We start from the raw sequence: 12,929 nt of genomic DNA on the forward strand, positions 1-12,929 counted from the left end.
AGCTGACAGCAATATAGCAGATGGAGTACAGAGTGGAAACGTGGCATTATCCACTTTGGTTTTGCTTGAGGCACATCTGCAGTTGGACATATGACTCCTGATTCATGTGGTTGAGATGCTGGTGTAATCCAGGAACATTAACGAGGGCTGAATACTGAATGCTGACATATTTCTTCTGTATCTCACAGAACTGCCGGCATAACACGGAGGGCCCACAATGTGACAAGTGCAAACCAGGGTTTTTTGGCAACCCCACTCGAGGAACTCCCAACGACTGCATGCCGTGTCCCTGCCCATTCACTGACTCCAACAGGAGGTGCGTGTTACACAGCAGGAGCCCTGGCAGAACAACAGAGCTGGAACAACAACTTGGTGAATTTGGACGCAGTCCAGTTGACTGTGTCAGGTTTATGGTTTGGCATTGATTTAGGAGAAGATTAAAACAGTTTCCATGTTAATCACATGCTCATTCTAGCCCTTTCTCTATTCCCTGTGCCTCAATACGTTCACTAATGACTGATGACTTAATCAGCCTGATGCCAACTGTGATCTTCTAAAACTTAAACACTTGCACATTTCCCACAGAAGTTAGTTTACCAATGACTGGACTTGTTCCATGTTCCCCATCTCGCCTTATTGACTTCGCTTGCCTTCCAGCTCTCTGCTCGTCCCACTGACCCTCCCCTGCCGCTTTCTCCCCCATTCTCCCCTCTCCCCTCACCCCGCATCCATCTCCACACCATCAGGGTCCAGCACTCTCCATCCCCTCTCCCCTGCATCCTTCTCCTCCCCCCCTGCCCCTGCACACTCTCTCATCCCCCCCACCATTCTTCCCTCTCCCTACACCAACTGCCCTCCAATGTTCCTCCTGCCTCATACACCTCTTCTCCCCAACACACCTCTGCCCCACCCACCTCTTCTCCCCCCCACCCCCCAGCACATCCAGTTGTATTTTGTGACCAGCGCACCTAGAACTCTGAGGTCTGAGTGATGGTGTTAAGGCATCAGGATGCAGGGTTAACTGAAGGCTCCCCCAGAAATGCAACCAGGTGAGATGTGAGGAGGGTTTAGTGCTCCCAGAGCCCTGATTGCTGTCTGTGTTTGCCTGTAGGTTTTCGGATAGCTGCTTCCTGGATACAGATGGGCGTCCCACCTGTGACGCTTGTCGTCTTGGCTACACTGGGCGAAGATGTGAAACGTAGGTGCATTGTGACCACAGTCTGCTTCTCTGACCTCGCAGCAACCATGTGGTTTTGCTTTAAACTGTGTTTGTTTTTTGTAGTTGTGCTGCTGGTTACACTGGAAACCCAATGATTCCAGGTGGAAAATGCACATCAAGTGGTAAGTTCCAGGAAACTCTGCACGCCCTCCACAGAGTGAGTAAATGGGGAAATTGATTTTCTTGCTCTTCGAGATGAATTGTATTCTCTAGATCAGTAGCTCAACATAAATATTTTTATCAGAGTTCAATTAAATTTATCCAGTGGATGGTGAGAGCACTGGAGACCAAACAAAACATTCTCTCAGTCTGGGATGCCAGTGTAAATGAACAGCCATCAGTTTGTTGCTGCTAATATTCAGGAAATGGGTGGTAACATGTAGAAAACATTACCAATTATAATTCTTGTATCCTTGACAATCTTTGTTATAATTCTGAGTAAAGTTCCTTGTTTTATAATAAAGCAGGTGAAATTGCAAAGTGTGACAGCAAAGGAACTGACATCACAAAACCATTCGAAGGATATTGTGTGTGTAAGGTACGTTTCAATGCTTGGGCAGAGGGGGTGATGAGCACTGGTGGATGTGGCCGATGAGCACTGGTGGATGTGGCCTGTAGCGTTGGTGGTATTGTATTGGACATCCACTGGAGAAGACAGTGGTTATATAGAGCTTGGGCAACAGCGGGAGGTTCCCATCAGAAGTAGTTTTGAGGAACATGTTTGATTCAGTCATGGCCATTGAATCACTGACCACATCACTGGGATAGAACGTCTCATTTATGAGGAGAGACGGCGTAGGCTGGGTTTGTTTTCCTTAGGGTGGAGGAGGCTGAGGGGGTCCTGATAGAGGTGAACAAAATTATGAGGACCATAGATAGGATGGACAGTGAGAAACATTTCCCCATAATGGAGACATTTAAAACCAAAGGTGATGGTTTTAAGGCAAGGACCAAGAGTGGTAGAGGGGATCTGAAGCTTATTTTGATTGGAGTGTGTAAGGCACTGCCTGAGAGGGTGGTGGAGGCAGATAGTCTCACAACATTTAAAAAGGCATCTGGATGAGCATTTGAATCACCAAGGCATGGAAAACTATCTACCATGTGCTGGTAAATGGGTTGGTATAGTTGGCACTTGATGGTTGGCATGGACATGATGGGCTGAAGGGCCTGTTTTGTACTGTGACCACAGTATTTGGCCTATGGATTTAACATCACGCTTATTGTTTTACATATCTGGTTCAATTGTGGCTCTGTGTTCCAAAAAAAAAAAGCACATTTTATATTTTGTATTGATGTTTGCTGAATTCTGAAATCGATTGTATGCCAGTAGTGATTTGAAAATCCTCTGCATTCTTGGCCAAATACTCTCCTCGTTCTGTGTGCATGCATGCTCATGTACACGTACTTCAGAGCCATCTCCACCTGTGGCTGTCTGACCTCCCACACCCATCTTGCCCCACTCCCACCCTCTCCTGCTTGCAATCTCTTCTTCCTTTTCTTACCAGCTTCAGAAGTCTGTGACTGTGTTCTCCAGCTTCTTGGTCTCTTCACAGCTGGATGTTTAGTGCACCCGATGTTGAACCTGACCATTCCATCCAGCCATGTTGTATTCATACTGGTTAGGTAGTACTAACCCTGACATTGTTCCTTCTTACAACAGTGTGCTCCCACTTTAAGTAATCCCCCCACATACCCCCACCAACCATGCTTCTTTTCTTCCCTTTCCTAGCCTCTCTCTCTTTTTTCTCCCCCCCCCCCCCCCCCACTTTCTCCTCCTTACCTTTGACCCATCCCTCGGTGGGTCTGCTCTCCCCTCCTCCCCTGCACCTGCCCATCACTATCTCTTACCTGCATCTACCTATCATCACTTTGTGCCCACCCCGCCTCCCCTCTTTTGTCCACCTATCACTGCTCTGCATTTCCCTCCCATATTTTGGGCTTCCCCTTTTCCTATCTTCAGTCCTGAAGAAGGGTCCTGACCCGAAACGTTGACCGCCTGCTTTTCTCCACGGATGCTGCCTGGCCTGCTGAGTCCCTCCAGCATCATCGTGTTTTTCATCTAGATTCCAGCATCTGCAGTCCTTTGTTTCTCTTCAACAGTGGGTTGTATTCAAACTCAACTTTGCTCTCTCTTCATTAGCACACGGACCCAGTCATAATTTTTTGCTGTCTTCATTTGAAACTATTTATCTACTTAAATTTTATGAAATAGTTGCCCTGATTCCATCTTGTCTGATATTAGAATTTCACAATCCTGAAATTACAGGACCTCACAGCCCGTAATATTACTTGGCTCCACCACCTCCTCTAGCAGCTCGTTCCATATACCCGCCACCTTCTGTGTGAAATAGTTTCCCCTCAGCTCCCCTTTAAATATTTCCCCTCTCACCTTAAACTTGTGCCCTCTAGTTTTAGACTCCCCTACCCTGGGGAAAGACTGTGTCCATCTACTCCCCTCATGATCTTATAAACCTCTATAAGATCCCCCCTCAACCTCCTACGCTCCAGAAAGAAATGTCCCAACCTATTCAACCTCTTTATAACTGAAGCCCTCCAGTCCCAGTCACATCCTCATGAATCTTTTCTGCACTCTTTTGTGCAGTTCCATTCAATCTTCACAACTTGTTTTGTCTCGATGATATAATGATAGTGATTATTCTGAGTGTGTGAAATGCAGGAATAATACACTTGACTTGATGAATCAAGCCTTGCCTTTGGAATTTTGTTATGACCAAAGGATTGCCATCAAGTGCGCCCTTCTGTTGGGTCTCATCCTTTTGAATCTGAGTACACGTGGTAAATCAGAGGTCCAGGTCTGGCACACAGCTGTTATAAAGCTCTTGCTGTGTTGGCTCTCTTACAGACCAACGTTGTTGGAAGATTCTGTAATGAATGCTCAAAGGGATCCTTCAATTTAGATGACTCCAATGTGGATGGTTGCCTGAAATGTTTCTGCATGGGGAACAGCAAAGACTGTGCCAGTTCATCTTGGCACCGAGACCAGGTTAGTCCATAAGCACTGTTGTATGTTACTGAAGTGGTTCCTGGTTCTCAAGGAAAGGTCAATTCTTAGATTTGCTTTAACAGAATCTGATCTGGTTCACAACTACGTTGCTGGTTGCATTTTTCAATGAGGCATAGGATAGGTATTGAGGATGTTAGCAGGGAAAAACTGCTTGACCATTCACTGTTAGTTGTTCTCCATTCAAGAAGTGTTCCCTCATTTCTTTCCTGTACGTTGCGTTAAGTGAGCAATTTGCACTGAGGTGCTTCTGATGGTGGATGCTGTGTGTTTCGTACAGGAGTTTAAAACTGAGCACTAGTTTTTGCAATGTTTTCTGTTGTAATGATTTTTGTCATTATCCAAGTAGCTGTGGTTTTGCAATAACTTTTCATCTAAATTTTTCAACAGCTACACTGCCATTTGCAATGATATACAACCATGAGAGAAAATCCAGATGATTTTATTGGCTAATCTTTCATGATTCTGAGGCTAGTGAATGATATTATAGAAGGTACTTTGTTTAAGAAAACTGTAAGTGAATTCAAAAGCTCACAGTGAAATATTCAGCGTCTTAAAACTGATTCTGACAAAGGGTCTTCGACCTGAAAAGTTAACTGTTTCTTTTTCCATAGGTGCTGCATGCTCTGCTGAGTGTTTCAAGCATTTTCTGGTTTTGTTTCAGATTTCCAGCATCTGCACTCAGTGTCTCATATGCACTGTGCTCTCGCAAAACAGGATTTTGTACTCAGATGTGAGCCAGATATATGTAACAGTAATACAATTACTTTTCATCTCAGTACTTCACAAAGTAATTGTAAATACATTTGGCAGATGGAATTTGCCAGTAGTTTTCTGGTTGTGCCATTATTTATTTGTGCTGTTTGTTCTTCACAAGGTGCGGGGTGTTTTTGATGCACAGGAGAGGAGTCTTTACATGTTGACCAATATGGCAGACACTCATAGGACCACTGAAGGAATCCGGTTCAGTGCCTCGAACGAACTGACATTTACGGCTTTTGCCACAATCCCTCGAGACATCTACTATTTGATTCTACCTGAGAGATTTAAAGGTGATAAGGTAAATGAGACTCCTGATTCAGTTTGCCATTGCGAGTGGACCTGCAGCACGAAAGAGTCACGACAAAAAAAGTTTAGCCTTCATTTTATGGCTTGTGGCTATGAGGCCCAGTCTGGTCCCGATCCCACTTTTGTTTTCTGTATTAATTAGGCTGGAATACACTGAGAGCCAGCACAGAATGGGTGGGCTGAACGGCCATCTCTGCTGGATGCATCACAGCATGGTGCAACAACTTCTCTGCCCAAGGCCACAAGAAACTGCAGAGAGTTGTAAACACAGCCCAGTCTACCACAAAAACCAGGCTCCCCTCCATTGACTCTGTCTACACTTCCCACTGCCTCAGGAAAGCAGCCAGCATAATCAAAGTCCCCTCCCGCCCCTTTCCATCAGACAGAAGCTTGAGAAAACAAAACACCAGGCTCCAGGACTGATTCTGTCCTGCTGTTGTAAGACTCCTGAGTGGAAAGAACTCCTGATCTCTCAATCTGCCTCATCATGGCCCTTGTACTTTATTTGACTACCTGCACTGCACTTTCTCTGTAACCATAACACTATACTCTGCATTCTGTTATTGCTTTTCCTTCTGTACTACCTCGGTATACTGATGTATGGAGTGATCTGTGTGGATGGCATGCAAACAAAAGCTTGTCACTGTATATCAATACATATGACAATAACAAACCAATTACCAAAATATGGGAATGGTGAAGGAAATAAGAGCCTGTTCATTGACTATCCTCCATTATGTTCTTTGACTGATCTTCCCTTCCCTTGAATGAGGTACATTGCTCACACTTACCAGCTTACAACCTGTTGTGTTTCGTCCCTCACTATTATTTTCACTGCTTGCTGATACCTCTTTTCTGATGGATTAAGTGAAGATTTGCACAACAAAATCTTAATGAAAACTGATGAATCGAGAACTGATGCACTCATTCAGGGTCCTGTCCAGGGCACAAGGCAAGTGGTTTCAACGTCTGAGTAAAGACCTCCTGACAAAGAATGACGAATGTTATCTGTGCAGACATCATCTAATAGTCTCCATGCCCCCTGACTGTGCACGTGTTTCTGTACTTAATTTAATACTTACCTTAATTATAGAGAAAAAGTGTTTGTTCAGTTCCTATTCTGTTGAAATGCCTGGCTCCCAGAGGTGTTATCTTGGCTCTTTCTGCTCAACATGTGCTTGGATTTGCAAATTTCCAACAAATTACATTTGCTAGTTCCTGCCTTTTCTTTTTAAACATTATTGATTGCATTCTCGCCTTTATCAATTTCTGTAGGTTACTTCTTATGGAGGGAAATTACAGTACACCATCCTGCACAGAATCTCTCCTGGTGCCTCACTTGTCACTGGACTCCCAGATGTAATTCTGCAAGGCAACAACATCTTCCTGGAGCACTACACCAGGAGACCGGAACACGGCGTACACACCACCATTACAGTCCCCTTTAAAGAAGTAGGTTGTCATTTTATTCCAATGGATCTGAAGTACACTGGTGTGGAGAGGAGCCTCTTTGTTTATTAAAATTGATGATGATGCTCATTATGGAGTTGGACACCACTGAAATGGGCCCTTCAGCCCATCACATCCATGCTGACCTTCTTACCCATCTACACTAATCCCATTTGCCTGCATTCGGACCACATCCTTCTACACCTTATCTAGTTAACTATCTGTCTAAATGACTTTACATGTGTCTTTTCAATCCATCAACCAGCTTGAAATGTGAGGTGATGGATTAGTTAACAGGCAGCAGAACATATGTGGGTTACACCTTGTTGTGTTGAGGGGCTAGATTAGACTGTTCAGTAATTTTGAAGTATTCTGCAGTTATAGAGATGTTAATGACATCAGCAATTGCCATAGGACGTTACCAGGGAGCCAGTGTGCCTCAGAAGGACTTGGGTGATGCTCCAGATGATTCACTGGGATATATTGGGGAACTTTACTTCATGGGTTAACAAGGACATGCAATAGATGCATGCATGAGTTACAGTAATTATTCTGTCCTGTCTGGTACAAAACAAGTCGAGAAATAAGGCTAAATTAAGGCTTATGAAGGAAATTAGAGATAGTATTCGATGCAAAAAGATGTACAAAATTGTCAGGAAAAAGCAAAGAGCTTAAGATTGGGAGAAGTTTAGAATTCAGCAAAAGGGGAATAAAAAGATTCATTTAGAGCGGGAAGATGGAGTATGAGAGTAAGGTTGCAGGGAACATAAAAACTGACTGTAACGACTTCAATAAAAGTGCAAAGAATAAAGGATTAGGAAAGCCAGATCGATGTCCCCTGCTGTCGGAAGTGGGTGAAATGGTAACTGGGATCTGAGAAATGACGGAAAGATTAAACACATCCTCTGGTTCTGCCTTCACATGCGAGAGCACAGATAAACCTGCCAGGTATGTTGAAGCATCAATGTTCCAGTAAGAGGAAGGAACGGAAGGAATTCACTGTTAATGGAGCTAAAGGCTGACAACTCTCCAGGACCTGTTAGTCTACAACCCAGAGAACTAAAGGAAGAGGGTGAAAATAGCGGATGCCTTGGTCATCATCTTCCAAAATTCTTTAGAATCTGGAGCAGTTCCGACAGATTGGCAAATGGAGACCACTAATTAACAAAGGAGGGAGGGAAAGAAAACAGGAAATTACAGGACAGTAGTGGGGAAAATAGTAGAAACCTTTACAAAAGATGCAGTACCGTCCACATGGAAAGCATTGACAGGATTGGAGGGTTTATGAAAGGGCAGTCATGTATAATAAATCGACTGGAGTTTTTTTGAGGACGTAATGAGTGGAATAGATAAGGAAGAACCAGTGGATGTGGTGTATTTAGACTTTCAGAAGGCTTTTGCTTTAGTCCTTGAGAAAGATAGTGCACAACACATGGGCTTGGGGCTATGTACTGGCATGGATTGGAAACTGGTTGACAGACAGGAAACTAAAAGTAGGAACAAATGGGTCTGTTTCCAGGTGGCACAAAATGACTAGTTGGGTGCTTGACCCCCAACTATTAACAAAATATATCAGTGATTTGGATGAGGGAGCTAAATGTGACATCTCCATATTTGCAAACAACACAATCCTGCTGTGGAATTTGAGCTGTGAGGAGGATGCAAAGAAACGTGGATAGTGAGGGAGGTTGTCTAAGGCTACAGCAGGATAAAGATCAGATAGAAAGTTAGGCAGAGCTTCGGCAGGTGGAATTTCATCCCGACAAGTGCAAGGTGATGCATTTGGGAAGTTGAATAGGGGTAGAACACCAAGGAATGTTGATGAACAAAGGGAGCTTGGGATTCAAGACCATAGTTCCCTGAAAGTAGGTACATAGGGTGGTGAAGAAGGAATGTGGCAAGCTTGCCTTCGTACGTTGGGGCATAGAATAAAAGAGTTAGGAGGATATGTTGCAACTTTACAAAACACTGGTTCGACTGAACTGGGCACATTGTGTGCAGTTCTGGTGGTCACTACCGGAAGGATGTGATGGAGCTGGAAGGAGTGCAGAGGAGATTCCCCAGGATGTTAGAGGACTCTAATTATGGGGGGAGATTGGAGAGGATGGACTTGTTTTCCCTAGAGTGAAAACAGCTGAGGGGTGTCCTGATAGAGGTATATAAAATTATTTGAGACATAGAGAGGGTAGGTAGTCAGAATCTTTTTTCCCCATGATAGGGGTGTCAGAAACAAGAGGGTGAGAGGAAGTAGTTTTAAATGAGATCTGAGGGGAAGGCTTTTCTTTACAGAGGGTGGTTGATATTGGAATGTGCTGCCAGAGGAGGTGGTGAAATCAGGTACGATTACTGTGTTTGAGACATTTAGATAGGCAAATAAGATCAATGTAAATGGCAAAAAGGTTGGTGTGGACATGGTGGACGAAGTGTGTGTCTCTGTGCTGTACTCTAAACCCTCGTGTGATTTAGACAAGTGATGTGGGTGGGCAAATGCATGACAGATGCAGTTTAATACTGATAAAAGTTGGATTATCCCCTTTGGTCCTAAAAACAGAAAGGCATTATTATCCAATAAATTAGGGAGAGAGCTCGGGTGTCTTTGTACATCATTTTCTGAAAGTAAGTGTTTTTGCGCAGCAAGCAGTTAGGATGGTGTGTTGGCCTTTACAAAAGGAATTGAGTGCAGGAACCAGGATGTCTTTCTGCAGCCGCACAGGGCCTGGGTGAGATCTGAGGTCTGTGTGTCATTTCTGATCTCCTGATCTGAGGAAGGTTGTTCTCCCCATGGACAGAATGCAACAAAAGTTCACTTGAGTGATTCCTCGGATGGCAGGTCTCACATGAGGAGAGGTAGGTTGATTAGATCAATATTCACAGGAATATAAGAGAAGGAAAGCGGATCTCAAAGGAACCAGAAGATTTTAACAGGGTGAAGCAGTCTAGATGAGAGGAAGCTGTTCCTGATGCCTGTAGAGTCCAGAATCGGGGTCCCAGCCTCAGGATATGGGGTGTGCCATTTACAGCCAAGGTCAGAGAATTCTTCACCCAGGGCATGGTGAACCTGTGGAACTCTCCCACAGAACGCAGCAGAGGCCAAGTCATTAAATATATACAAGGAGGAGATGGGTGTATTTAATGCCAAGGGAGCAATGGTATGGGGAGAAGGTAGAAGCAATGTACAGAAGTGATGATCAGCCAGATCCAAAGGGCCGAATGGCCTGCTCCTATTTTCTGGTTTTCTATGAATCAGTGTTTGTTGTAGTTATAGACCAACACTCGGGCTTGGAGAAGAAGCAGATTAACACCTGGGGCTGTCCTTGGTTTGGAGCGGATTAACACACATCATTGCTGGGGCTAACCATGGGCCAGTGCCACCTGTGTGTATCCTGATATGATTCTATTATTTTTATTGTAATATATAAAGGTTACACGGGCCCAGGTGGTAATGTACTCTTTTGGGGGTTGAGATGGGAGGTTGCTGGAAAGAGTGCTTTGTAGGGAGACCCCCCGGGTCTTCAAACCCAGTGCCCTACAGATGCTGGAAACACAAACGTATGGTCTTTGAGAAGTTGGTAGTTAGCTGCCTTCATTCACTGTTGCGATCTGCAGCTTTAAATTTTGCTCAAAAATTTGCAGAGGACATTCTTGACAGAAGAACTGTTAGAGAAGAGAAAGGGAGCGTGGGGTTGAGTTGGTGAAAGTTGAACGGCCTAGAGAACACACAGCCTGCACCTGCTCCACTTCCTCAGGCTCGTAGCCATAACCTGGTTTCTACATCTCCTGCATTTGCTTCCTCAGTGAGTTCGGGGATTGTGTAATTGAGTTGTACCACACTGACCACCACCTTTCCTCAGGTCTGATGTAAGTGATGACCTGACCCAATGTGTAGCTACCAAGTTGGCTTGTTGCAAGACTGACTTTGTGCTGTCATTTCAATCAACTTAACATAACATCGCATACTTATTCCGGCACAGAAGGATGCCATTGGGCCTACTTCATCCATGCTGAACACCCCCAGCAGTCCCATTCCCGTCATCCTATTCCCCTTTCGCCCTGCAGTTTATTCTCCCTGACGTGTCCACCAACTTCCCATTTGATTCTTTGTAAATTACCCCGTGGAGCTAAGTAGTCGACCGGCAGATCCCCCTGATGGGGGAGGAAACTGGAGCACCAGGGGAAACCCACACGGGCACTAGGAGAACATGCAGACTCCACACAGACAGTACCGGAGGTCAGGATTGAACCCACGCCCTTGGACCACTGACACAACACTCACAACAGCAAGGAGGTTGAGCAGAAAAGGGAAAACTCTCCATTCCTTCATGTAACCTTGGTGTCACTGGATTCCTTAAGCTGACTGAGCATCAGCAATGGACTCTCTGTCACCAAATGAATGGCCTCAGTTGGGATTGTATTGCCTATAACAAGGAAGTATCCAATGGCTGGAGAGTGTAATAAATACTGGTGAAAAGCCGAACGAGAACAAACGCAAGATAAAGTGAAAGCTGGAAACCTGAAATGAAGGCGGAAACCTGAAATGAAGGCAGAAACCCTGTAAATATTCAGCAGGTCAGGTGTTATCTAGAGCAAGAGAAACAGTAAGCATTTCAGGCTGATAGGTCAAGGACTTCGAACAACATTGCGCATTGATAGGATTTTGCTGCATTTTTCATTATCTTGAATGCTTGATTTGTGAAGAAAAACCACGCCAGCCACTTGTGTCAGTTTTCAGTCATTCACAAATCACGCTGATTATTTTTCAGACAGAGTGGCGCCGGGCAGATGGACAACCTTCCACCAGAGAACACCTCCTAATGGCTTTGGCTGATGTCAACCTTTTCATGATCCGAGCAAGTTATTCTGAAGAAGCAGCTGAGACCAGGTAACGTATTGACACATCCCTGAATAGATGTCACAGCGTAGGGCCCAACAAAAGGGCACAGACAGCCCCCGACTTCAGGACTGAACCCAGGTCGCTGGAGCTGTGAGGCAGCAGCCTTACTGGTTACCGGTACGTTTGGCTTCACGTCGGTTATTGGTGTACACTGACTCCAGCTGATTGCCTCCTTAGGATGCATCAGAAAGTTCTCATCAAGGTCCAACTTTTAAAGCATTTTAAAGAAACAATTAAAATCAGTTGTAAGTACAGTGCTGACGTAAAGTAGCTTGAAGAATGAGAGTCAAATATGAGGGTTCTGTGTCCTAAAATTCATGCACAAATTCTCTATGCTATTATTCATGCACTGTGCTGTTTCCTCTTTCTGGGAAGGCTTGTCCGCCTCAGATCCAGGCTACGTAACACACACAGGAGACTTGACTCCTGTATCCAAGTGATGAAGTGGTGCGTTCAAAGAGAGGGAAGGGTCAAGACTTTTTCCCAGAAGCATTGAGAATTATATACACTGTGGCTACCTTTACTTTGTAGATTCTCAGGTGTGTTAAGTGTTAGAAAAGAAATTTCACCCTAGATGGAAGCAGAAGCTTCAGGTGGGAATTCTGTCCGTACGTAGTGGTGAACCAGGGAGAAAGCAATGCTCCACCGGCAGAGATCCAGTGGCTTTTGGGGATTAATTGCAGTTGTTTGTTCACAGAATTTCCCAGATCCGTATGGATGTTGCAGTCCCACATTCCACTGGGCAAGAACAAGCAGTTGAGGTTGAGGAATGTGTCTGCCCAGAAGGCTACAAAGGATCATCATGCCAGGTACTAAAACATTTACATTCATTTAATGTTTTTCCTGACTCCGAGGCATCCCGATGTGCTTCACAGCCACACTCATGAGAGCAGGAGCTGCTAAAATTGTGAACACAGAATATAGTGGTTGATGAAGTTTGTTGTTTGAATTCTTTGTCAAACAGAAAAAAAGTAGTGGCAATCATTTTACGTACTTCCTTTTCTAATAGGAGTCACTCTGTTTATTTCCAAAAAAACATTGCTGAGTGATTGAACGATCTTTCTTGTGTGCAGGAATGTGACTTTGGCTACACACGGACAACAAGTGGCCTTTACCTGGGGACATGCGAGCGCTGTGACTGTAACGGTCACTCCAACTGTGATGTGGAAACAGGAGAATGCCTGGTATATCCTCATCAAACAATCCTTTCTTTTGTGTTACTTGCACAGGCTGTTCTGACTTTTGCTGGCATGATTTCTGCAACTAATTTCTTATTGTGC

At 44.5% G+C, this 12,929-nt stretch overlaps 1 protein-coding gene across 6 annotated transcripts in view; it reads left to right on the plus strand.

Annotated features, from left to right (window-relative positions):
- The window catches only part of hspg2 (heparan sulfate proteoglycan 2), a 429,897-nt gene that overhangs the window by 189,936 nt on the left and 227,032 nt on the right, over positions 1–12,929 (plus strand). For all 6 annotated transcript variants that reach the window (XM_052039638.1, XM_052039640.1, XM_052039643.1 and 3 more), the window contains exons 18-27: positions 189–316; positions 1,112–1,198; positions 1,283–1,341; positions 1,684–1,757; positions 4,083–4,223; positions 5,119–5,301; positions 6,585–6,761; positions 11,519–11,637; positions 12,347–12,458; positions 12,723–12,833. In XM_052039638.1, coding sequence (XP_051895598.1) covers positions 189–316; positions 1,112–1,198; positions 1,283–1,341; positions 1,684–1,757; positions 4,083–4,223; positions 5,119–5,301; positions 6,585–6,761; positions 11,519–11,637; positions 12,347–12,458; positions 12,723–12,833 — 1,191 coding nt within the window. The remainder of the gene's footprint in view (positions 1–188; positions 317–1,111; positions 1,199–1,282; positions 1,342–1,683; positions 1,758–4,082; positions 4,224–5,118; positions 5,302–6,584; positions 6,762–11,518; positions 11,638–12,346; positions 12,459–12,722; positions 12,834–12,929) is intronic.

The sequence above is a fragment of the Pristis pectinata genome, chromosome 26 (assembly GCF_009764475.1).
Source record: "Pristis pectinata isolate sPriPec2 chromosome 26, sPriPec2.1.pri, whole genome shotgun sequence".
NCBI classification, from domain to species: Eukaryota; Metazoa; Chordata; class Chondrichthyes; order Rhinopristiformes; family Pristidae; genus Pristis; species Pristis pectinata.